Source organism: Mya arenaria, chromosome 6 (assembly GCF_026914265.1).
Source record: "Mya arenaria isolate MELC-2E11 chromosome 6, ASM2691426v1".
NCBI lineage: Eukaryota > Metazoa > Mollusca > Bivalvia > Myida > Myidae > Mya > Mya arenaria.
Window position 1 is genome coordinate 74,894,432 of NC_069127.1, and position 26,989 is coordinate 74,921,420.

The 26,989-nt window shown below is 33.5% G+C and overlaps 2 protein-coding genes across 2 annotated transcripts; both read left to right on the top strand.

The window, feature by feature from the left end:
• Window positions 1-6,453: 6,453 nt before the first annotated feature.
• On the top strand, window positions 6,454-10,835 carry LOC128238039 (uncharacterized). The gene is made up of 4 exons (XM_052953606.1): window positions 6,454-6,555; window positions 7,029-7,190; window positions 8,297-8,465; window positions 10,822-10,835. The coding sequence occupies exons 1-4, from the start codon at window positions 6,493-6,495 to the stop codon at window positions 10,833-10,835; spliced, it is 408 nt and encodes a 135-aa protein (XP_052809566.1). The 5' UTR covers window positions 6,454-6,492.
• Window positions 10,836-11,027: 192 nt separating this feature from the next.
• LOC128239486 (chitin synthase-like) lies at window positions 11,028-25,963 on the top strand. The gene is made up of 15 exons (XM_052956159.1): window positions 11,028-11,122; window positions 11,664-11,742; window positions 12,117-12,304; window positions 12,426-12,593; window positions 13,681-13,831; window positions 14,714-14,818; window positions 15,531-15,646; window positions 17,627-17,729; window positions 18,020-18,220; window positions 19,806-19,932; window positions 20,191-20,270; window positions 22,281-22,364; window positions 22,536-22,610; window positions 24,415-24,543; window positions 25,530-25,963. The coding sequence occupies exons 2-15, from the start codon at window positions 11,694-11,696 to the stop codon at window positions 25,853-25,855; spliced, it is 1,902 nt and encodes a 633-aa protein (XP_052812119.1). The 5' UTR covers window positions 11,028-11,122; window positions 11,664-11,693; the 3' UTR covers window positions 25,856-25,963.
• The last annotated feature ends 1,026 nt before the right edge of the window (window positions 25,964-26,989 follow it).

The window sequence follows — 26,989 nt, forward strand, 5'->3', positions numbered from 1 at the left end:
ATGGCAAGAATACACCGGAACGAATCTACTACGCACAAAAATGAAAACATCTCACCAGAAAACGCCTAAACATCATAGAATGAATAGTATTTTGTAATTGTATAACAGGCAAATCATAGTATTTGAAGCATTAGCAACGCGAAACCTGAGACTATTTTGACTTTCAGACAATCATTTTTGTTTCTTATCTCATAAAAGTAATATCAAAAATACACCATTACAAATAAGCGTGCTTCAGGGTCACACCAGGTTATAATAACAAACCCTGCAGGCGATGGGACACTTGCGGTCGGTAATAATTTCTAGAGCATCTTGGGCTAAACTCAGACTTTTACTTTTTGCAGATCTCTGTTATGTTATTGTCAAAGGACTTAGCAGACCAGGTGAACATAACCACAGACAGTTCAGTCATACTTTTTGTTATGTTGGATACAGTGATTCTGATACCGAACATCGTTACCTTTTTAAGAAGTATTCTGAAGTGTTGCTTTCGGAGGGATATACCTTCGCCGTCATATTCAGCTTAGTTTGTGGTAAGTATTTCCATTAAACGTATACAGCTTTGTTCTTGTTAGGCATTTTAAATTGATATGCACTAGCCAATCATTTTTGTACTTTGTGATTCAATTCATATTGGTAAATTGCATTTGAAAAGTTTCAGAAATGTACTCCATTTCAGGGCTTTGTCGTTAGCATCACCGAAAGCTGTGGACTTACACTATTTGTGTTCATTTGGCCGAGATATATCACGCCTTCGATGTGCATTGCACTAATGGGATGTATTACGACCCCTATTACAACGTTCTACATTTCCGATAGGTTTTTCCGGAAACGAGACGAATCGAAAAAACAAACGGAAAACGAATCAAAAGAAAAAACGCAAAACGAATCAAAAGAAAAAATGCAAAACGAATCAAAAGAAAAAACGGAAAAAGAATTAAAAGAAATAAATCAAAACGAATCAAAAGAAAAAACGGAAAAAGAATTAAAAGAAATAAATCAAAACGAATCAAAAGGAAAAACGGAAAACAAAAAAGACGGATGTTGTCGTTTTATTAAACTCTCAGTTTGTTCACTTTTCATGCTTGCCGTATCAGGTAACACTTGAATACCTTACTTAAAGTTATTGAGATAAATGTTTACATATTTGAAAATAGAACTATTGTATTTGACATGTACAATTCTTCATTTGTTATAAAATGCAATTTTGAGGTTTATTCGCTAGTTAGTTTACTTACAAAAATAACCGATAAATACTTTTGGTATGACCATTTATTTTAAATGACTGAATACTCATATCTACCATGTTCATCTAGTTGTTTCTTTAAATAAAGTACGTTATATATTCTGTTATTTTTCATTTCAAAACAATAGTTACTATCATCGTTATCCCTGAGTTGATCCAACATAACAGCGTACCTGCCATTGGATATTATTATTTTACAATAACCACGGTTTTTCTTGTCTTTGCATGGATGCCACAAGTACAGAGGTAAAAGCACTGTTTGTTTCTTTGAGAAAACGCTCATTCATTACCGTGAGACATTTCGCTAGCAAGTTCTGCTATAATTATTATCATTATAATAAGTGAGGCAGTTTGATTAGTGTCAGATAGGGACCTCTTCAGAATCTTATTACTGCGTTTTTTTCCATATTTAGTAACAAATATCCTGTATGATGCCGTCGATGTGAACTACCGGGTTGTCGTCAATGCCTTTAAACAACCATCTCCTTAATATATAAAGCATTTCAACGGATCAATAAAGTACAGACGCATCCCAAACGATATAAAACCTTTTTTTAATTAATAACGATTGAAACATTTTTATTTGTAAATATGTTGTGTTCAGCATACCGTTCATTTTGTTTGGGTACCATATTTTCATCATTTAACATATAGTGGTTAGATTTCTTTAATCTTGTAGTTTCAAATGGCAGCAAATTCCGAAATAAACATATTTCTATCAGTGTGCATTTTTGTTCTCGCTCAATCACTATTGTTTTTGTTTCTTTGTTTGCTTTTAATTTGGTCAACTGCGCGTGGAATGATTCAATTCACGGTGTAAATACCAGATGGTCGAATGATGCGTATTTCACACATTTTCAAAATCAAAGTCAAAATCGCTCATGTTCCGTTAAAAGCTGTCCAAAATATTCATAAGCTTTCTGTTTACATATTAAGAATGACCATTTGGTAGACACACTTTGAGTGTTGGGTACTTGCAGACATAGACCAAATCCATGATTTGATGCGATATACGTCTGCAGCAAATTGTATAAACGTAGATAAGTCCTAACCAACGGTTATCTCCCTGGTTTGGTCAAGTTATCCAAAAACCGATTGTACAGAGATTAAATTTTCCTAACCAGCGCGTGATTTAGCTTTTGGACAAAATTTAACAGACCTCTGGGAGTATGGTTAATTGACTTATCCAAAACAAAGATGGCGGACCAGACATAAATGAAAGCTCGATTCCCAACCAATTTCGACTATTTTACAGACACATGGACTCTGTCTAAGTATAAAACAATTGTATAACATCGATATCCATGAAAGTAATGAATTTAGAGGTACGAAAAAGTCAAACTCTTATTTGTGGCCCATTTTATACATGAAACGTATCCAATGAACCATGAAAAAGAATCTGTGACAACAAGCTGCATTTTGTTAAAGATATTTATCTTGTATTGTTTGCATATTATTCCAAAATCTTACACAATATTTATGCGAAAAGCTACAAGTACTGACACTGGGTCGAGACCAACAATTGTATGCAATTGTATTGTATTTTCCTCTCTTTGAACATATTTTGTTTCATTTGCACATATTAACAATCAAAATAAACTGTGTGTAAACATTAAAAAAAGTTGACAGCGATGACGTCATTTTCAATGAATCTTACCCATTCCAAAGTATATTACTACAACTTTCTCTTAATATACTCTGGTAGAGACATCCAGACAGATAATTGCTACTATCCAGTAATATGTCATTATATCGAAAAAAACATGAAATGTGTGTGTGTGTGTGTGACATTAAGGGGTACATGCAGGCATATTTGTGATTTGAGACATTACTGTACCCTTCGGATAATATGTCATAGTTAATTAGATAACATATTGTATCCCATGAATATTTATGTTTCAGTTGATTGGTTTTACCAGCCAAAGTTGGAAGAACTTGTGTTGTGAAGTTCTATAGAAGTCTGCTAGGGAATTGAACCGACACTAGATCTCATACATCAAAAGCAGATATTACATAGCAATATCAGGTTAGTTTGTTAACAAAATTATATTGTTAAATTGAAAACATATTCCAAAACTTAAAGCAGTTTAATCAGTACAGTCATTTCAATTAAATTAAAGATATTATGTATGATATTTGGCTTCTGTATAATTCAACAATCTTTAATGACAATGAACATAGATATCATATAATAAAGGGAGAGCAATACTTTATAGCAAGTATGAAGAATGACTACTCTACCACATATTGGTAAGATGTTGAATAAAGTTTTGTTTTTCTGTCTGTCTGACTGACTGATGTCAAGTACTATGTCTCGAATTCTCCCCTGAAGGGAAATGGGCACATTTTGAATGGAAGTTTTACAGGAACTTTCAAATGTAAAGCATGGATTTCCATACTTTTGTTTTATTGATTATTGAATAGTTTAAAGTTCAGCAGTGGAGTATTTGAACATTGGAGTATTATAGAGACCAAATTGCATTCTGTCGCAATAAAACATGTATTGACAGTCAAGTACTTGTTCCTTAAATAGGTTAGTTTTCATGATGTTTTGAAGGGGAGTTCCCTTCATTGGCAAAATATCATTTATCTTCCCTAAACTGTGATCAAATACCAAACACACATACATGATAAGTATGATCTAAAATATTAACTCACTTTTCTACAGATTGCTGCCAGTAGAGAGGCCCAAGTTCATCCGACTCCTGTGTAAGGAAACACTACACTATGGAACTTAAAAGTTCATGAGAGGAAAAGAAAATGTTTCAAAAATTACTGCTCTCAGAAGGGCTAAATTGTCGATGACCTATCTTGTGTTGGTAGGGTTGAATTATAAATGTTTAATGTTGAATTTTCAATTTTCATTAGATTTGTTTTCTTAGCTCTTTGCAAATTTAAATTAACACAATAATGGGCAGTACCAGCAATGTAATATTAAAGAAATAATAAATACCACTTATCATGTTGAAAAAATGTTTAGAATGATTATATGTTTTTTTTTATTGAAATGTACCAAAAAGTAAACTATTTAATTGACAGTAAATGGTTCGATAGGAATATAAACAATAACATTATTTGATGTTGACACAGGACTGTATTTACAGTAAAAATAGTTTTAATAAAGAAAATTAAAGACTAAATGATAAATGATTGGTTGAATAACAGGGTTGTCTTATAACAAACATATTATTGCCAGAACATTGTGTGTAGTGTGTTGTTGTTATTTTAATAGACTTGCATATTTCGTCAACAATAACCTTAAATATATAGCTTATGTAAAGCTTATTACATGTGTATGTTGTTAAACATTGACTTTGAATTATTTACATACATGTTTTATGAAAATAAAGACAAGAAATTATATTCCCTGTCTGTTTATTTTGTGGTCCTGGAAAGTGGGAATCAGCGGTTAAATCTAGCCAATGTTTATACAATTTGCTGCTGAACCTGATTAATCGAACCATGAGTACGTTAAACGCTAACGGGATTATAATACATTTTAACATTTGGGAGGTTTCTTTAGACTAACCCGATGAATACTCAATGGAAACTATTTTGTTTTAGGTCGCTTTTGCACAGTCCTGAAAAAATAAAGACCAGAACCCCCCCCCCCCCAAAAACAACAATATCAATAGCGAAGAATGTTTATGTTTTTATAGTCGAATAGTGCGACAGAGAGAAAAAATATTTCGATATATAAAGGTACGAAAACATTTATTTCTTTTCATCGATATAAAACTTTTTTATGTATTGCTCTTGGAAATTCAAATGTGTATGTTGATTTAATGTATGAAAAATGCTTGAATAAAACAAATATTTAATAATTTATCATTTTCAGGAAGTGTTTACGTCGTTTATGGACTTTAGACCTGATCGTATTGACGAAAGACAAACAACGTGGAAAATAACACTGTTTATGTCTTTCTGGAAGATAGTCTTCGTGCAACTTATTTCGATGGGTCTTTTCTATTATTCAGCCCCGCGTGGTCTTAAAAAGTATGGTTTGCGCTTAAACCAAGCCTTTGGAAAAATGTTGACAGTCAGCAGATGTGGTATTTTGGATCAAGCATAATATGCAGTTTCCTGGGTACTTTGTATTGTTTCATTTTTCTAATTAATAATAGAATGGATGATACAGAAAGATACCGATTAGCCAACACATCATCAAATACCCTAATTAAAAGCAATGCTATGGTCGTTATTATACTGAACGTTTGACACACAACAAACTAGCAACACCGACAGATAACATATGCATTTACCAATCTATATCAATAACTGTTGGATCACCGCCCAAGAACTGTCAGTTTAAACTAGTTGAATGAAATCATTCCTCATATTGTAAAAAAAAATGAAAAGTAACCATAAACTCCCGATAGGAGCTACCTAACTCGTTTTTTTTTTTTTTTAAAAATCCACAAAGGAGGCACACTGCCATATGTTTTGATGTAATTAAATGTTCAACCTTTTTGAAAAAATTCAAAATAGCATGTTGATTTGATTAGCTTAATCATGAAATTAATGTTATGAATACAATAATGAAAATATTACTCTAACAGGGTTTTAGGTAACATACAAACACATTGTTGCTTAATTTATCAGCATTTATCAACTCATTGCCAATTCTAGAATGTTTAATGTTAGGTTTTTATAATGTTGATAATAGAACAATGACTAGCATGCTATTTATTTGGTATTCGTATATATAAACAAATATACTTGCCAGAAATGAAGATGCCCAAATTGCCTAGCATCAAAACCCCCTTCCAATCCTCCAACCTATGCCTAAAGATATATTTTGCATCAATATGTAAAATATAAACACATCTTAATCTCCTATGTTTTGTACGATATTCTAAAAAAGTAGTTTTTGCATTTCAGGGTATCTGCTTTACTTCTTGGCAAATACAATAAATCTCAAATTCCCTTGGCATGCAATATCGCTTTGTATGAGTTCCCTTCTGGCATGCTTTCTTCTTTTACCGGGAATTCTTGGTGATTACATGTTCCTAGATCAAGGTGAGTACTACGTTGCAGATCTTTCTCTTGTTTAAAAAGTATTTGTATAATTCTAAGTTCACTAAACTGTCAATACTTCTCATATCTTTTTGTTTGAAAGTTAAGATAGTTTCCATTGTCTTCTTTGAACAACTTATCTGGTTTATTTTGTAGGAACGAACATTTTTACGAAAACGAATGTTGGGGCGACACTCGCTGCTGCGATTGTCGTAGCAGTTTTATATTTTATGGATAAATTCTATCAGAGAAAAGAAATGTATAGAAACAATCTTATTCTAAAAGAAGATCAGGTAAATATCGAATACATCCTTAGGCGATGTTTCAAATGGGGAGACTTTAAAAGATGAACAAAATAATGATTAGTTGGTAAATCATAATTAATAGTACGTACATGTTTATAAACTGCTTTGTAATTCGAACCCCTTTCAATCTAGAATATTTATTTTTCGGAGTATCTTTAAAGTATTCAAATTTCAAATTATAAAATAAAAGTTCATATAATCAGTTTAACAATTCGGTATATATTTCTCATGACATGTAAACGGTGACGATGCCCGAGCGGTTACCGTATCTGACTCGGATCATTGGTAACAAGTTCGAGATTCAATCCGAGCTGCATCGATTAATAGGACTGATTATCACCCTCAAATGGCAAATTGTTCTTAATCGCGTAAATCGCTTGTTTATTTTCGCAATATAAAGCTCTACATAGCATATGTTACTTCGGTGTCAAGTTTAATGGATATTTATCTTTACTTTATAGTTGTTTTGGATTCCCACGTACAACTCTGTGCTCCTGGATCAATGGCTTTTGCTTTGCGAAAGACACACAGAATCTAGGAACTTAACGCAAACGTCCAATGTCGAAAGTAAATGTGTCACTGACAAACCAGAGGTGTTTATATGCACTACCATGTACCGAGAGGTAAGAATTATTTCTACTACCTACAACTACAACTACCACGACCACGACCACTACCACTACCACTACCACTACTACTACTACTACTACTACTACTACTACTACTACTACTACTACTACTACTACTACTACTACTACTACTACTACTACTACTACTACTACTACTACTACTACTACTACTAGTGTTACTAGTACTACTACTACAACTACTGCTACTACTGCTACTACTACTACTATTACTAGTACTACTACTACTACTACTACTACTACTACTACTACTACTACTACTACTACTACTACTACTACTACTACTACTACTACTACTACTACTACTACTACTACTACTACTACTACTACTACTACTACTACTACTACTACTACTACTACTATCACCACCACCACCACCACCACCACCACCACCACTACCACTACCACTACTACTACTACTACTACTACTACTACTACTACTAGTGTTACTACTAGTGTTACTAGTACTACTACTACAACTACTGCTACTACTGCTACTACTACTACTACTACTACTACTACTACCACCACCACCACCACCACCACCACCACCACCACCACCACCACCACCACTACTACTACTACTACTACTACTACTACTACTTCTTCTACTACTACCTCTACTACACCACCACTACTACTACTACTACTACTACTACTACTACTACTACTACTACTGCTACTGCTACTACTACTACTACTACTACCACTACTACTACCACTACTACTACTACTACTACTACTACTACTACTACTACTACTACTACTACAACGACTACTACTACTACTACTACTAGTGTTACTAGTACTACTACTACTACTACTACTACTACTACTACTACTACTACTACTACTACTACTACTACTATTACTACCACCACCACCACCACCACCACCACCACTACTACTACTACTACTACTACCACTACTACTACTACTACTTCTTCTACTACTACCTCTACTACACCACTACTACTACTACTACTACTACTACTACTATTTCTACTTCTACGTCTAGAAGAACTTTCCATTTCGGTCATTTCGGTAATGCAATGATTAATACACTTATAATGTTTATTCAGACCAAAAAAGAAATGAAGCAGTTATTGAAATCATTTAAAGCCCTGCTTTTAAAGAAGGATAAAGAGTATGATTGTCATATCCACATATTTTTTGATGGTGCATTTGGCAAGGAAGGAGAGCGATTTGTCGACCAACTTAAATCGCTATTAAAGGACTTATTCGATCAAGGTATATAGCCTTATTTTATATGAAACTCTCCTCACACTGTATATCGTAAGTATAGTTGCACAATTGTTTGCTGAATTGATAAATGATTTGGTGTTACATTGATCAATCCGGAAAATATCTGCAGAAATTTATTGCTTGACAACAATGCAACTTTTCGCAAGAATCGAGATTTCACGTCCCAATAATTTCTTATATTAAATATTCCAACATTATCGTACAGTTATCTTGCCTGCTTGCCGAGTTGTCGTAGTAAATCAGTGTTTTTGTAAAAACATCAACTCCTACATAAACAACGCTGTCCGGTTTGTTTAGATGGGAGCGTAAAGAAGATCAATGTGTATATTTCATAGAACCGAAGAAAATCATACACGTTCGAATGACTTTTTAATATAGGCGATTGATTCATTTTACATAATTTGCTTGAAATAGTAGTATTTAACAAATTCATATTTTATTACATGCATATAAAATACACAAAATCTATAAACGTCAACATGGACCAATATCACTCCCAGACATCGGTATTCGAAACTCCGCGGCCATCTTTACTGTTGTTGCAATATCATTGTAAGGGAGAATGAAAATAATTTTCATATGGGTTGACTTATACAAAGATGTTCTTGCGTTAAAGCTGCTCTCTCATAGATATAACATTTTTACAACTTTTTTATTTTTGTTTTTGAAGGAGCAAATGTTTGCGTAAATATCTGCAAACCAATGATAAAAGATTGCTGAAAAAAGACCAATCAGATCGCAGATTTTCATATTTACCTCCGAAGTTTAATGTTTTATGGTTTAAACCGTTACTATCGATTTAAGAAAAATGCATAAAACATCAATTTTTGAACTAAAATCTAAAAATCTGCGATCTACTAGTTGTCAGCAGTCTTATATCACTGGTGTCCATGTTATTTTGGTAAAATCGGCTCGTTCAAAGACCAAAAATTAAAAAAAAATGTCAATACGTTTAATCTGTGAGAGTGCAGCTTATGAGTATTATATTAAATATTTTTGCACTCTATATCATCTAACGGCTGTCTTCCCAATCGAGCTAAACTGGAATCTTCCATATATAAAAAGAATCACAGATTTCCAACACCGTTGAGTTGATATGTCAAATGGGTTTTTAATGAATGATTTTGAATGGTACATAATACGTCCTACACTTTCACAAAAAACGGACATGTTCGCTCAGATATTGATATATCATTTCGATATATGTTAAATAAGGCTGACTAGTTTCAAAGCTATTTCCCTATGTCGAGAAGTGTCAAATGAAATTTTAACTGTAAAAATTCTCGCCGTCATCTCGTTGTTGTAAGAAACTCGCATCTCACCCAGCTGTTGTACACATTTAAGTTGTAGCACAGTATGCAGAGAATACTAGTATTATTTAAAAGTGTGGAGGGAGGCAACTATTTTTCTCTGTTGACGTCAACACACTCGGTATCCATGTTTAAATCGCCCCAAAAATATTTCTAAAAACTGTTCAACTTTTCTCAATACGTTTATATTCAAAGTCAGTTCATCTTCATACGTCAATATCAATTAAACCATAAAAAAGGCTTGAAAGGGCATACACATGGATCAGTCTTCAAACATTATCTGATGATTAACAATTATTCCGTAAGTCACAGAGTACAGTACATATGTCATATTCAAGATCACGAATGTTTACAAACAATCGCCACATGTTAAATGGAGTTAATTCATGTTGATAGTATTGGATGTTCAGAACTACACCGGCAAAGAGATCTTTCATTTCTGTTGTAAGTGAGATTTTGTCATTCACCACAGAAATGGAATAAACTATCGACGAGTTTCGTTGAATGCTGTTTCACAGTATCCATCATTTTATCAGTTTATGGGCGAGTGATTGTTGTGTTCGATTGATGGCGGTCCATTGATAAGATACTTAAACAGTATCTGTGTTTCTCCTCTGACATTGCAGAATAAAGAAAAGAAGTTCGTTTTCGCGGTCACATGACCAGTTGACTGTAGATAAACATAACGTGGTCTACTATCCTAATAAAATTAATTTACACGGCACCTTATTATTGGACCGAATTGTATGCAAGTGACAGGATAAAATCAGATATTCAATACGATGTTTCTTTGAGTGATTTTGTACGTCACTGATCGTTTTCTACGAGTATCGAACAATACCAGACGGCTGTATGACTCATTTAAGATTTTACTTTACTCGCGATTGCTGGGATAAGATTGAAGTTGTGCACTAAAACTAGTTTAAACTCTCAGTAAATTTACATTTGACTGGGCGTACAAAGGCAGTGCCTAACAGTCCTTGATTAACACCATAGTTTTATATATTTTTAGTTTTGTGTTGTTGTTCCAGGTTCTGATTTGTGATTGTTTGTTTATTGTTCTGTCATTAGCATTGACCCTGTTCAATTCAACGGGTTTAATGTTTAAACTTTCGACTAGTGTAAATTTTCTGGAGTTTTTCAAATAAGTTTAAGTATTTGAGAGTGATATTGGTGTTTAGTCGATTTAGTTGCTTTACATATGCATTCCACGTTGAAAAGTTGTTTCTTTTTACAAAAGAATGCACTTAAACGGAAACGAAATGCGGTTACATTCACGTTTGGAATGTTTTGGAATCTACGATACGCGTTTACTTAAAGGACAACAAAAAGGTGCACTTTTTATGTATTTGTATCATTCTTAATATTGCTTTGCTGTAAACTCGATTGGACTTAAGATCAAAATGCTTACGATAACAGCAAACGCGACGCTTAATTATTTATGCCTGTTCCGCCTGAAGTGAAATACCCTAGCTATCATTTAAAAAAAGAGATACATTGCCAGTACTTTTTGAAGGTTTTAATATTTCAGATTCCGAATCTGTATACCTTAAAGAATATCTTCACATTTTCCGACCCCGGAGGTCAAGCGAATTGTATGTTTTAATTAATGTAGATAGTAACACGCCGTCTCTGTTCCCTAAAGTTCCGTGTTGGGTGTTTTCCTGAGTCGATTTGGTTTTGGCTTTCAAAATAGTATTTTGGTAAAAATAGTGAAATAAAATATTTTTTTTTGAATCTTTTTAAGACGATGATACATGCCTTTTATATATTCCTGTCATTTATGATACTGATTATATTTAAATATCAGTTATGTATAAACAAATCAACATTTCTCAAGGAAAATATAAATTGCCAAAAAAACATTTTACAGGTGAAAAAGAAAAAGCGATGGAGCCAGATAATGTATATGTCGTATGTTTTGGACTTTTGCCTTAAAGGAGAGTTCAAAGGTTAGTAAATCGTGATCTGTGTCTACATTATTTTGTTGCGGTTTTCCGTTGCCTTGCACTGAACGTTCTTTGGGTAGCCTTGAAGTGCGTATATTAAACTTGTAAAAATCACGTGATGAGTGATGATTCAAATCCCGAATCCATTTTAAAATAAGTAGCATTGTCGCGTAGTTCGTTGTAAATATAGTAAAAACCTGTAGGTATAGACACGTACACATTGATTGATCTACTAATAAAGTTGTGCAGTACATACAACATCTATTGTGTTCTTCTTATTCATTTTATTTATTTTAACCAATCAAAATCTCTTAATATATTATAGTTAGTATAATTAGTTTATTATAAAACTTAAATAATATGAATTCGTTTTACAGAAGCACGCTACATTTTGACAACCGATGCTGACGTCGACTTTACGCCGGGGTCAATCGATTCTCTTCTTGACATGATGAACCGCGATGAAAATGTCGGTGCAGTCTGTGCAAGAACTCACCCGCTTGGTAGTGGACCGATTGTTTGGTACCAGATTTTCGAGTATGCTATAGGTCACTGGTTGCAAAAGGTAAACACTTGTTTAACATTGTTGTCAAGGTGTGCGCATTTATCTTACACAATAAATAGCTGTTTTATTTTAACTTCATTTATTATTGCTAATTTCAAGATAACTTCTAACTTTGTTTTAGACAGCAGAGCATGTCATAGGTACAGTTCTCTGTGCGCCGGGATGCTTCAGTTTATACAGGTGCTCGGCCCTTGCAGAAGTTCTGCCTACGTACTCGGGGAAAGTTGAAAACGCGTTTGGTTTCCTGACGATGGACATGGGCGAAGATAGATGGCTGTGTACCCTAATGGTATGTAATGTTCGGATAACCCTAAACTATGCAGTCTTGGAGGTCTGAACCCAATTGTTTGATTCGTTTGTCCTTAATAGGCTTAATAGAGAATACACGGTTAGTGCCGTGACTGAAGACAGGTTATAAGGTAAGGCAATGAATTTAACGTATGAGCCGAATGCAAACACGATAAATTTCTTATCACATCAACATTTTATCAAAACACGATGAATTGCCTTTAAATAAACAAATACCTTAAAGTGAGGGGGTGGGGGCAACAGGATTTTTTTTAAAATTTGACATTGACACACTACCCATGTTTGAATATGTCAAAAATAATTTTCAAAATTGTTTAAATTTAAATTCAATACAGTTAAAGTCAAAGTATTTGATATTTTTTTATATATATCAATACAAAACTAAAATGCTTTTAAAAGGGCATAAACATAGAAAATTCACCAAACAATTACTGTAGCAAGTATTTCGCAAGCCACAAGCCACGCTTCAGTGTACAAGTTCATAGTATTTAACTCATGTTGATACTAAAGTTTTCGATATAAGCAGTAGTAAAAGATTGGCAAGAATTATTATCAGAGAAAGGACATTCACAAGTTGTTTTTTCATATATCTGAATAGTTTGCGTTCAGTTCCTATATTTACCGATAGTCTTAATCTTTCTGATGACTTACGCATAAAAGATTTCTGCCGATTAACTGTAAGAACACGACCAAGACTGCTGTGTTTTATATTTGAATGAACCTTGCGCCCCTGCAACGTTATTACACCAGTTTTTAATCTAAACTATGGATATTGCGAGATTGATAACACATTCAAATTTACTTTCATAACAATTGTGTAGAAAGTTTCAATATGAAGCCTATGATTGCAACAGTTGTTGTAAGCTGTTCAAAATAGTTACGTTACCCAATAATCACGTGATTAATAATAATAGTACACGAATCGCTCGTGTAAAATTTGAATAACTCGGATAGTAGATGCAGAATCTATAACTTAGTTCGTTTTAATCTATGAACCCAATGTGTGTCCCTAACAATATTTTAAATGAAAGACTGCACACTTTCATCAAAACATTGTTTTGGTCAAGGTACAAAGTGGTCGTCGTATAGACTACTGTGCTAAAGCAGACTGTAGGACCTACTGTCCAGCCACCTTTGAAGAATTCTTCAAGCAGAGACGGAGATGGATTGTCTCAACTATTGCCAATCAACTGTTGCTGCTGAAACATTGGAACATCAGTACACATAAATCATTTTCTGAATATTATTCTTCGATTTAATATAGCAGTAGACGTGTTATTAGACGACTGAATACCTTTACGAAATATGGTAATGAATAAAGTAGAGTTTCGCACTAGAGGTGTTATATAATAACAAAAGACAACACTATCTGGGTCAAGACAAAGCACTAACACACCTTTATATGCAAGGACTTAAAATGTAAAAGAAGATTAGAAATATTGGAAATATAACTAAGACTGCTTGATTACGGGCTCTTGTAGTTAAAATATAAAGGCATACAAAATATCTACGGATTTACATGTATGCAGATGATGAGATAACCTCAATGTTTTCTGAAATCAATGATCCACTGACAATCCAGGGCCTTAATGAAGTTATGTCGAAGATAAATCTACACAAAGCTCAGGACATGAACCATTTTTTTTATTTGAATAAAGCATGTTTGACACTAAATTTATTAACTATAGTTAATACAGTACCCTTAAACTTATTTCAACTTTCAATGAGTGTTTTTAAATGGTCATTAGAAAGAAGCAGCAATGAAATTTGCTTCTACAAAAATGTTGATGCATGTATGAATAATCTGCGTTGTTTTTGTGTGGCTGAGAACGTTGTTTGTCTCTTGTTTAGTGTTTTGTGCACATAAGCTGAGGTATTTTACAATGCTTAGCTACTGCTCTTATCCTTGTAGTTTTCATTGTACTACTTCAAATGGATAAAACTCAAGGGTTGGTACTCGCACGACTAAAGTAGAAATACAACTACTTAAAGTTATATATTTCAATTAACTTATTTCCGGTGTAGGAATGAACTGGTTTTTTACTATTTTGTTTGGATGTGTTTTATTATTTACAGCCTAAATGATCATCTTTCTTGTAGTTGAGGTAACAAACAAGCGTATCAGCAATATTTTCTGGCTGTTTGAAGTTGTTACGCTCATTTCCACGTTTGTTGGACCAAGCTCTGTGATATTAGTGGTATCAGGTAATACAATAATATATAAATATTGCATGGCTTCCAGTGTGACAGTACGTATTGTTAACATGAGGGAAATACTGTTACCCGAGGCGAAGCTGGAAGCCATGCAATATTATTTTATTATACCGAACACAGCTACATTTATATACATATATAAGATTTTTACCATTACACAACTTTCAAGTTTAATCAATTTATTCTGTAATTATTGTTTGATTAAATTAGCTGTCATTTTGTTGCAAATGTCGTTTAGAAATAATACAAACACCGGTTGTAACCAGATTTACAACACATCTTAATAAGCGCTTACCACCTCAGACTTGGAAACGAAAAAATGCCTATTTTTAGACGCGCGTGCTATGTGACAGTATCATGTCAACCGGTCAAAACGGTACTGTCAATGTGTGACAGTACGAAATTGCCCATGATGGGTATATGAGAAATTAACATGGGTAGGTCACGTGAGATATAATAACTTGCAATAGAACATGAATAACTTATTGTTTACAAGGTCTACTAAAGTTTGTATTTTGTTCTTCGACTGTCAAGTTTTGTCAGTCGGCAATAATTTCCTTTAACAACTTTTATTCTTATCACTTTAAATGTTTCTAATTGAGGTATGAACTTATTTAAGAAATAAATTAAATCAAAAGAAATATTGTTATTTTTATTTTGTATTATAAATAGTCTTCTGTAAATTTGGTTTCTTTATTTCCAGGCGGCTTAGTGTATGCCTGGGGTGTCCCTACAACATGGAGCGCTGTTCTTCAGATACTGATCGTCATAATATATGCAGTTGTTTCCTTGCGAACATCCCAGACTACCCAAATAATTGTAAGTTTTTGTGATCCGTTGGTTATATTTGATGTATAATTTATGAACTTGGTATAAACTGCATGTTGAAATAATATTTTCTGACGTTTAATTTAAACAAAACATACATCTATTGTATATCATTCCTGTTAGCTCGAGTATTTAATGTGAAACATATAACTGAAGTTTCATGATGGTATTGATCCAACATTCACGAGTATAATTTCAAGGTTTTTTTCTTCTAGTTTTCATTGAGCGGGATGTAAAATACAATACAGAAATTTGATTGAAATTTGAGGCTGTTCTTGTTTCAACCTCGTTAGAAATCACTTTTTATTCGGAAGGATATATTTTATAAAATGTACGTAAACCGTGTTAAAGGGATTAGACACTACAATACACGTCAAATGAAATATGTTTTTCTCAATAATTTAAATACAATAATATCGTTGTATACAACGTATTAAATCTTACCTATTGAAGTATCTCATTGTGTACGACACTAACACCTTTCGCAGTTTTTCGAAATCGGAATTTGCTGGGGTTGTCTGCCACGTTATTTCCAGTAAGTGTAAAAATGTATATTAATCTGTACTCACAAACAGTAACATCCGCTTTGCTTACTACAGGAACATACACATTAACTTGTTTCGTTTTCAATCTTCATATCGTTTAGCCTGCTTGCTATCGTTAATGCAATAATTCATGCGATGGTGCATCGATCTTGCGTCAAGATAGAACCATGATTGTTATGAACTCAAGCAATGATTTTTAAAAGTACCACATCTTTATGAAGTGTCGAACAGTGTTGAAAATCGTTTTTAATTGAGTTTAAAGCCCGACCTTAAAGGGACCAGACACCAGATGGACCCAAAACTTGAAAATACATTATTTCCTCAAACAAAAATAGAACTAGAATTGTCAACACGAGCTTGTATGTAGCCGATAATTAATCTTTTTACACGCGTTAAAAATAAAAGCAACTACCATGTCGGCCTACAGCTGTCTCAGCTGATTTTCCCTTACTAAAAAAATCGCGGAATGTTTTCCCCGTTTTAAGACAGCGCGGAATGTTGTTGTTTGTTGTAAGTTTTGTGATCGTTTCAAACCCTTTCTTTGACCTGTTTCAAAAGTTTCAATTGATCAGTTCCATCAACGATTTTAATTTGCCGAGATCTTGGAATACGATATTTCACAGAAGCTTTCGGCTTCCTTCAACTGACTGTCCTTTTGGGATGCCATATGCATATTTAGCATTTAGAATTCACGTGATAATTGTCAATACATATACCGATGCTACTTTTGAAGGTACTGAGTAAACAAATCTAGTAGATTTCGGATTGAAAGAATACGCAAACACTGTGAGAGATAACTGTGTGGTAAGCGATGTGATATATCTGTAAATAAGATTTAATGCCGTGCACACAACGATATCCATTGCATTCACATTTGCTCTGCAATGTCTAGTCGATTAAAAAGTCATCGAATAATCGAAAGCAGTCCTGTGTATACAGCTCACTTTTTTCCAATAAAACTTCTCTCGAATATTAACTTATAAGCCGTACAATATATTGTATATAATTTGTTCTGCTTTAAATCATGCATTTACGTTGAATCTCAGAATTGAGTATTATGTGTGCTAATATATGCATCTGAGGATTCTACACAGCATTTCCCAGTTATTTAGTTTATAATGATCACAAACTCATTAAACCACAACTGAACTCCTGGTCTCTGAAAGTTCCGAGACGGTAACCTAAACATGTATTGATACATATTGTGTTGATGAATTTGTAGTCTGCAGTTATTGTTTTGTTATAAAGTATGTCTCTCTTTTGAAACGTGTAAGACACAAATAGTGTGCTTTACAATGGGTTTTTCGTTTATATTTGTGCTAGTCGTGGTGCTGTACTGTCATTGTATTATAAAATTAAAAGCGAATATATCAGATTGCAAGTGCCCAAACTCGTATTTCCAAAACAAAAGAGCGTTTGTTTCCAGATGGCAAAGGCCTTGACATACCTCTACTCTGTAACTATGTGTGCTGTTATGGTGGGAATACTGATAGAAATTGTGCAAGATTTTACAGGGGCAAATTCGGATGGTAAGGAACGTTATTTTGTTAACATGACTTCTTTAAGTGTTCAGGTAGTGCCATTTCGTTTCACACGTTTGTCACTTATATATATAAAGACATTTAGATGCACGATGTACATGTGCCTGTATATACTTTGAATCTGTTGTTTTGTAAAGTAGTGTGCCTCACTTTTAGTGTACGTATGTCCTTTGCATTTTGCCTCTGAACAGAATGTTCATTCAATGTTTTCTTATTGTGCTTCTTTTTGTAGTTCTGACTATTGTTTAATCTGATTGATGTGGTTTGTATTTTTTCAGTGATTGACAGACGATTCCGTTTATCTACTTCCACTTTGTACTTGTTTATCATGGTAGGGTTGTTCCTACTTACCGGGATAATGCATTTATGGAAGGAATTCCGGTATCTCCTCTTTGGATTTTGCTATTTCCTGGCAATCCCAGCTGGCTACTTGGTCCTCATGGTTTACAGTCTCTGTAACATCACCGATCGTTCCTGGGGTATATTAAAGCATCATTTTAATAAGTGTTAAATTCTGTTTAAGATTGCAAGAAAACAAAATCAATTTTCCATAAGTGTCGTGGTCATAGTTCATTGTAGTTTTTTATCTTCAGAAAAGCTTGCTGTGTTATTTGCGAATGTAACGTCACTTTGGAAATGACGTCGTTTGTATTGTGACGTAAGACGAGCTGAAATGCCAGAAAGGAAAAAATACCATATTGATTTCCACCTCTTCATTGTTTAACTGATTCATCTTTATATGAAAAAATAACGTTTAAAATAAAATATTTACATTTGAATATTGCTTGAGTTTGCCATACACATCGTTTAAAAATCAGCATCATACATAAAATGTATCCATATATAAAGACAGTTTTGTTGTTCTAAAAGAAAGCCTTCATTCAAGTGTGCACTAAGCAATTCCAGTTAAATGCGAATAAAGAATTGATAAATATCAGGAGACTCGCCTTTTTTAAGTTATGTTATTGAACAAGCATACTCCTACTTAGTTCATAGAAATTTTAATACATGAATATATTACAAATATAAGACAAAACGATTGAAGTCTATTTAAATAGTTTTATGTTAAATATGTTACATACGTATAGAAAGGTGCAACGTTTTTCGATTCATAGTCTTAGTACTCGTGACACTCTTAATTCTTCTCAGATGAATGAGTGTAAAAATACTTTACTTGTTTGTCATGTGTTTCACGCTTAACTATCATCGATCAAATAATAGCTTCATCATAATAATATTCACACAGTTAAGAAGAAGAACGTGTATTCATCTAAAAAAATATACAAACGATGTGTTTGAAATAGGTCAAATATATGACCCCTGATCAAACATTTCAACAATATACCATGCAAATAGCACAACGACGAACAGACACATACATGTACATTGCATTTACAAAATGGTTATTTGACTAGTGGCACATTATAGTTTAATTGCCTAACAAATGTGTAATATCGAAGTTACTAGTGAAAAAATAACAAAAATAAATAATAGTGGATGTTGACCTAATGCTCCGTTTGAGTACTTTTTCTTATGGTCACATGAAATTGTTTACTTCCTGGTATTCAATCGGAACTCCTCGGCCATTTTTATCGAAAACAACCATGTTTTCGATAAAAATGACCGAGGAGCTCCGAATGCCTGGTATTTAAACCAAACAAGTGGATAAACAAAAACAACAAAGGAAGAAAATGTTAACAGAGAGCAAAATACATATTAATACATATCGGATATATACAATAAATTCAGTTACCGTATACTGGCTAAGGTCACAAATCCGAACACTTTTTGAGGTTTTTCACAATTATCAAGGATTTGTGTCCTGTTCGGAAATGTACCGTCAACCATATATATATGTGCATTGACAAGTATTGGATATTTCAGTGAAATCATACGTCAAATTTAGAGAGACGACTCATGATACTTGTGTGACAGTGCACACTGATGAATACTCAGATAAGTGAATAATATGTCAATCCTATATTCATAAAGTGTTTAACGATACCAACCAGATTTAGATTTTGAAAACTATCACAATACACTTTCGTTTAATTTCTTCTAAAGGAACAAGGGAAAGTGGCACGGGAGATACGTTGAAGATTGATCAACTAAGAACAAGGGACACAGATCGGACCGAGGATGATTCCTCGTGTTCTGGAATTCTGAGAAAACTGTGTAGATGTCTCTGTGTGTAAGTTAAAGAATATTTCATTTTAAATAAATTTTAAATTAATACGTCAAGTTCTACTGTCCGAAACATCGCCTTTAAATGGGGAATAGCTGCGATCTTTAATTACAATAAAACGCTTTGAACGCACTTATACAGACGAATTGAAAAGTCGTCTGACGGACGGTTAATTGATTACGATAATGTATGCTCATGTATAGAGTAAGATTAGTATAGTGTGATTTTAATTCTATAATATGATATTGAAATATTTCTTAAAAGCTGGCGAACTAGAACAGAGAGGGAAAGAGATGAGTTTGTCGATGTTGAATCCCAGCCAGAGCATGCAGAGCACCTAGGCGGTAATCTCAAACACACTAAACTATTTCAAAACGCCAGAATGTAGATAAACAGCAACAATTGCTGCATGATTACCATAATTGAATTTGATAGTATTATTCAAAGTTCCGTTCTCAGTTGTTTATATACTAGCTGTAGACTTCTAGTACCTATGCCCATTTTTGATAGTGATATATAACTTTGTCGTTTAGCAAGAGTAAAAGTTTTCCTCATATTTCACGAGTAAATTCACATGGAAATCATTTATATTACATTCGGTCGAACGGCGCGCACCTTTTATTCATTAAAAATGTACATTCTTTATAATATATATTTATATATTATTTGAATTCGTGTCTTGTCACCACCAAACTGAATTACACGTTTTGTAGATCAGCGATAGCATTATAAACCCAACCGGAAATTAATAAAAAAAATTTTTTCGTTGTGTTCGTCTCTGCTATCCTTCATAATGCCATTTTTTGTTTAAATATTTATTTGGATAACCTTGAGCTTCTTGCTCTCTTCAAATTATACTATGGGTGAATGCCAATTATGCTTAGTGATTTTGAAGAAAATAGTGCCTCTTATTTAAAGGGACTGTACACCAGATTGGAGCCGAAAAAAGTTTATTTCTTTAACGAATCACAGGCAGTTATCTAATACAGGGTTCGAATTAAGCACTCGCACATTCGCAAAATTGAAAAATGCGAGTTGAATTTAAAGACACTCGCAAAAATTTGCGCGTTCAAAATTTGCAGAAAAAATATGCAATCCTCGAAATAGATGTGAACATAATTGGTGATCAATTCCTGCACAATAGATATAAAACTAATTTTAGAAATGCCGACTTTCGTTTTCCGATAATCACACAGAAATTGACGACGTAGATTAACGTTATGCGCACAGGCAGGTACTCTTTACTATGTGGCAAGTACTCGTTACTATGCATTTTTGTAGACTAGTTTTTCGTTTCCATTTTTGGCGGCGGTATTTAGCGATAATCGTATCGAGACACAGTCTGTATAATGATGAAAAGCAAACAGATAAAAAAAATACGCCTGTCGATTTTAACATCGTCGACAGCTGATGGCAATGATAAATCATTGTTTTTCATACAGTATATACTTTTTTCTTGCAAACACAAAGGTTTGCCTCAAAAAGAAATCGAGGGAGTTGAACATTTTAGCACTCGCAAAAAAATGCGAGTATCAAAAAAAGTTAAATGCGATCCCTGCTAATAGAATGTTTACGCTTTGATATCATTATTGTTAAAAAAAAATACCAACATGTAAAAAATTGTGTCAGAGTCCGTGTCGCCAAAATTGCAGTCCAGCGTCGTATCCACTGAGCTACGACGGCTAACTCTAATTGGGTGACATAATTAAGCAATACACCTACCACGGTAATATCACATGATAACACCGACTAGCCAATCAGCATAAGAAATAAATTCTACCTGGTTTTAATGGAAAAATACGAAATTACTGCTAAACTTAAATAAATTGTAAACTATGTGGTACTTCAGTTAGTAAGATCCAATGCATTGTACACATCGATGCCAAGTTTATGTCAGTTTTCGACAATTTTCTTTCTTTTTTTTCGCTATTTTATCATACGGAGTACAGCCCCTTTAACGAGAGTGATTAATAGAATTGTGGTATAACTTAAACAAAAAAAAACAGTTTATTATATTACGTCACAATAACGAGGAAAAAACCCCACTTCAAATTACTTCTTGACGTAAAATTGAAACGCCAATGACAACAATACATTTTACATGTCATAAATTAACACTTTCATTGTATTCATTGGAAAATATTCACGATTGCAAAAAGGCAGTTCATTAAGGTGTAAATGTTTTCGTTGATCTGATTTTTGGTCATGAACATTTTTTCAGTGATTTTAAACATACAAAAGTGTTGTATGTAGTCAAAATAATTATCCTGTCACAGTAATACGACTTATAGATTATAGTTCTTATAGCTACATATGGTATTAATAATGGTATTGAAATATTTTTTTCCATATAGGAACAATAGAAACAAATGAAAATCAGACCTCGGATCCCGATAGTCCACCGAATCCAGAGAGTCTACCGAAACTAGAAACAGAAGGTACACTACAGAATAATTACGAATGTTTGGTATTTGCAAGAATTATTCCATTAGTTCGGTGTATAAGTCGTCTTTATGTGCAGTCAACATATATAGCACTGAATAGATGTGGCCCTAACGACACATATGCCCTTTGATATTTATTTTTTTAACATTTATTACCTTAAATAGAGGCGGAATTCTGGGTGAAAATCCAAGACCGTATTAAGCCAGAAGAAAACCGAGATACAGACAACATGCTCAAAGGTAGTGAAATGTTATAATAGTTAATAGATTTGAGTGTTTCGCTTTGTTTAAGCAGTGATGCATGGAAACAAAATAAATAATCTTATAGAAAAACACAAACATATGTTGTGTTTCTGTCTGGATCTAAAAATAGTGCAAAGACAAGAAACGCATAATATGAATATTACTTAATAGCCTGGAATGTTTATCATTTTAAAGACAGCAATTTATAATTAAGTAGTAGCTGGATATATATACTTACGCTGTAATTATAACTGTTTTAACCTTTTGTAGCAATCCATATAGAATAATGATTGATAGGGAATCACGTACCATATCCAATGCGAATTTGAACAATTTGGTGGAAACAGGCCAGGTATCCTATCTCTTGGCCGTCTGATGTAATATTGAAATATTCAAATGGTTCATTACCTATCCAATTACGTATGACTTCCTCTGGTGGTCAAAATGTTAACAAAACACAACTCCTTTAAAACCTTTGACAGAGTGTCACCTACAGCTGCGTTTTCTTCTCCAGATCTGAAAAGAAATGCAGTTAACTAAACCGATATTCAGGATACCAACGTATGGATTCTGATAATTCCGTATGGATTAAGCAAATTAAATAAGAATTATACAATAATTACTGTAGTGGGCTCGCTGCAATTACAATACCCATCTGTTACTCATGCTCAGGATGTTTATGTACATTTTACTCACTCACGCTTATATATCATTTGACACCTCAATCTTAACAACTCGGTCTTTTCCGGCAATCTTGGGAAAATACATTGTAAAAGGTTTCAAAGAAAACGAAAATGTGATGAGGGCACCAGCTATTAACTCAATTATCATTACGCTAAAAGGACACATTCGCTAACGTAATCAATGTACTGAAACTTATTTACGCCTTGGAAAACTCGAAAGATTCAAATTAAATAAAACACAGCTTGGTACTAGTAATTATTTTCTATACGATCAAACTATTAAACAACTATGTGTTAGGCATGTTTCATCATGGTTTTAATTTAGTCAGTATTTGATTCTGCTTTTAAATTATTATTAAGGTCTTGTTTTATGTCATTCTTGTTGTGTTTTGTTTTGGTTTAGACAAAACTGACTAGGTTTGGCGGTTTTTATTAAGTAAAATTGTAGGGTCAGAAAACCCGAATCGTTTTTTTATTAAGGCCTAATCGCGGTTTCTCGCAAAAGAATACATTTATCAGTACAGGTATAAATACAAGATCTTTACAATGCATGTTCCTAAGGTCATCAGTATTCCTGTAGAAACAACCCAACCCCCTAACGTCGTCATAAAATAACAAGCTCTGTGAAGAATTTAGAAAACTCTTAACTTTACAGTGTAAGTAAACTAACCTTTGGAAACGTTGTTGCACATTCCAAGCTCGGTTCATTTTGTTTTCTGAGAAGAACGCTATTGATGGTTTCACTCCACCCAAAAATGGCAATGAGTTTATTTCACTATTTTCGATAGCTTCAAAATATGTCCGATAAATACAGCCAGTGAACATTAATGCAAATGAATCTGCATTTTCCTGGAAGTATTTTAACGCAAATGTGGACGACGAACGAAGGATTGAATACGGATGGATCGAAGCAACAATCCCAAATAAAGCTCATCCTGAGTTTCGAGTTACATTGATCTCCATAATTCATATTCTCTTCCGGATCAAATCGGCGTTTTACACGTTTAAACGTATAGCAAGTTGGTGAATATTATTCACCTTTGCCTTATTCAGTAATCAGCAAAGTGTTCTCATACAGTATGAAATATGCTTAATTTAATGCTTTGTATTTTACTCAGGAAAACTTGTCGATCTGCGGAACACGTGGCTGCTGTTATTCAGTATTTCAAACACGCTCTGGATGATCCTCATCTTTACCATGGCAAGCAACGCACAGCTACTCAAGGTGGTCGGAAGCAACCCCTTAGGTAGGCAAATTCATTGATTGTTAAGGACATGTTTAAGCTTGAATTGGATCGCGACACCTGCAAAATGGTCATTTAATCGTGCAAATAATAATCACTGTATGTAGGCATTTTCATGTATTTTTTAGGTCTCATACATGGCTATGACTATTTAATTGATATTGTTTCATTTTTCGTCGTTTACAAATTTGTTTCAAAAATTGTCACGCCTCTTGGTGGGTACAAACGGAACCGATAAAAGCCAGTAAAATACTAGAATTTGATTATTATATGAATTGCTCAGTATACACTCTTATGTATGCATTTCTACTCCCAAATGAGATTTGCCACAAATGGTTTCAATACTCCAAATATGATCATTAAATGGAGACAACAGCTGGTTCTAATATAAATGATACCGAGTTTAATTTAAAGGAAATGAGCATAAAACATGCTTTTTCTACTTTATAAGACCATAGAAGGCCACAGTAAATGTTAAAGCTATCAACAATCATTTAAAAAAATGAGCTTCTTACTATTAAAAAGACGGTAATAATCTTATTACCAGTAATAAATATTACCATAAATGCATTATTTAGTAAGAAGATAAAGGTATATCAGTCAAAATTTATGTTTGTTATACATGTGTATGCATTGATTTTGAATAAGAATGTCATTTTAATATGTGGATCTCTAAATATGTTATTATCTGAATTTTAATCAAAATCAGGTAATAGTTGCATTGTATATTTACTAACCATAGCAAAGAACATCAATCTCTTGTATGGTACAAGTGTGGTTGTTGCACTGAATGTTGATGTTTTAACATTCACAAGAAGACCGTACGCGGACGCCAATACTCACTTCAGAACCTACACAGTTTTCAATGATGTTTACTTCATTACAGTAATGTACTTATTACGTTATATTTATTTCATACTATGGACTAAATGAATGCTTGATTGAGGTAAGGCACAATCCTGTAAAACTGTATTATTTTACCATTTCAGGTCTTGTTGTTTTGACGATATTCCTGATAGTGCTGACTCTTCAGTTCCTAGCCATGCTTCGTCACCGATTAAGCACGTTTGTACACTACATCGCGCGGAGGAATAGGGCCCTTGGCGACTCGACGACTCAAAATGATAAGACCCCAGACAACTCGACACAAAAACATTCAAAGGCTTGCAAAATGCCCTACAATTTACGCCGTTGCTGCGACTTCATAAAACGGAAGCCTAAGATCCAAAGCAATTCCCCCATAAAGAACAATACGACACCAGGCAACTCGACGATACAAGACAGAGTGTTTCTTATCGGAAATGAAGTGGTGTAGCCTGATCAATTGTCCTGTTTTCGTGAAGAAAAAAACTCTAGTTTTTGTTTAACTGGAGATTTTAAGCTGGAGCAAAACTTTTATACTAACTTTTCTTGAAATGTTGTATATCAGTTTTTATATTTAGATGATTACACAGTTTTATATGTTTTATATGTTTATATTTGGATAATTACACAGTTTTATTCCTGTTGAAACTGGTCGTTATATGACCCTCAACACATATTAGAGGGTTTTTATTCAAATTTACAAGATAAGTCTTTATTTCGCTTTCAACTTCGCATTCCTGGTTCCATACTGTATTTTATAACCTGATATATCTTTTTTTTAAATTAATGTAAATTGTACCTAATATGTATCTACATGCTATGTGTTTGTGTCAAGAAATTGTATCTTGCATTGATTTGGTTTGGATATCGTTCCATACAATTCTTGTAAAATGAATGTTCTGGTTGAGTTTGTAAATTCGAACAGTTATGGCGGTTTTTAAAGAACACCTGTGTGAATTTCGGTTGTAGTAACTTCATTCTTGGCATGAAACATAATTGAGTTAAACCTTAGTCTTAGTACAAATTCACGAAACATTATGATTCATGGTCGAAAAACTCGTGTTATCACTGTTTTAATGATTAACCATTCATTTGTATGGAGCGGTATTCGGTTCAAAAATAAAATTGGCAATTTGTTATTATATGCATGCTATATTTTCAATCTCTTGCACTACATTCTATTCGTGTATTTTCTAATTCGGTGTAATAAAGTGTTAAATCGTAATTCACATTTCGTTTTTCAAGGCTTTGTTTATACATTGTCTGTATCTGGCTAGCAAATTTCAACATGTTCAAAACCGCTATGTGTCTAACGCTTAACGCCAAACCGCAATACGCTTAGATTTCGATTACGAAACTAAACATGTAAGTGTTAATATTCTCGATGTAACATTTTCAGCCAAAATATCCTGAAATTTGTCAGAAAGGTTGTTTTGATGATTTCAAGCTCAAGTTCGAATATGGGTCATCTGGGGTCAAAAACTAGGTCACAGAGCCCAAATATGAAAATACCTTGTTAACACTCTCGAGGTAACAATTTCATACATCAGAGAAGCCAAATCCCTGTTATTGCCCTTTAATTATC

What these genes read in the sequence shown, in the direction of transcription:
- LOC128238039 (XM_052953606.1), top strand. Translation starts at nt 6,493, where the DNA reads ATGGATAAATTCTATCAGAGAAAAGAAATGTATAGAAACAATCTTATT. An exon ending in TTATTCTAAAAGAAGATCAG is followed by an intron (nt 6,556 to 7,028) that starts GTAAATATCGAA and finishes TTTACTTTATAG; the next exon opens with TTGTTTTGGATTCCCACGTA. An exon ending in GCACTACCATGTACCGAGAG is followed by an intron (nt 7,191 to 8,296) that starts GTAAGAATTATT and finishes ATGTTTATTCAG; the next exon opens with ACCAAAAAAGAAATGAAGCA.
- LOC128239486 (XM_052956159.1), top strand. Translation starts at nt 11,694, where the DNA reads ATGTATATGTCGTATGTTTTGGACTTTTGCCTTAAAGGAGAGTTCAAA. An exon ending in GCTGAAACATTGGAACATCA is followed by an intron (nt 13,832 to 14,713) that starts GTACACATAAAT and finishes TCTTTCTTGTAG; the next exon opens with TTGAGGTAACAAACAAGCGT. An exon ending in TACAGGGGCAAATTCGGATG is followed by an intron (nt 17,730 to 18,019) that starts GTAAGGAACGTT and finishes GTATTTTTTCAG; the next exon opens with TGATTGACAGACGATTCCGT.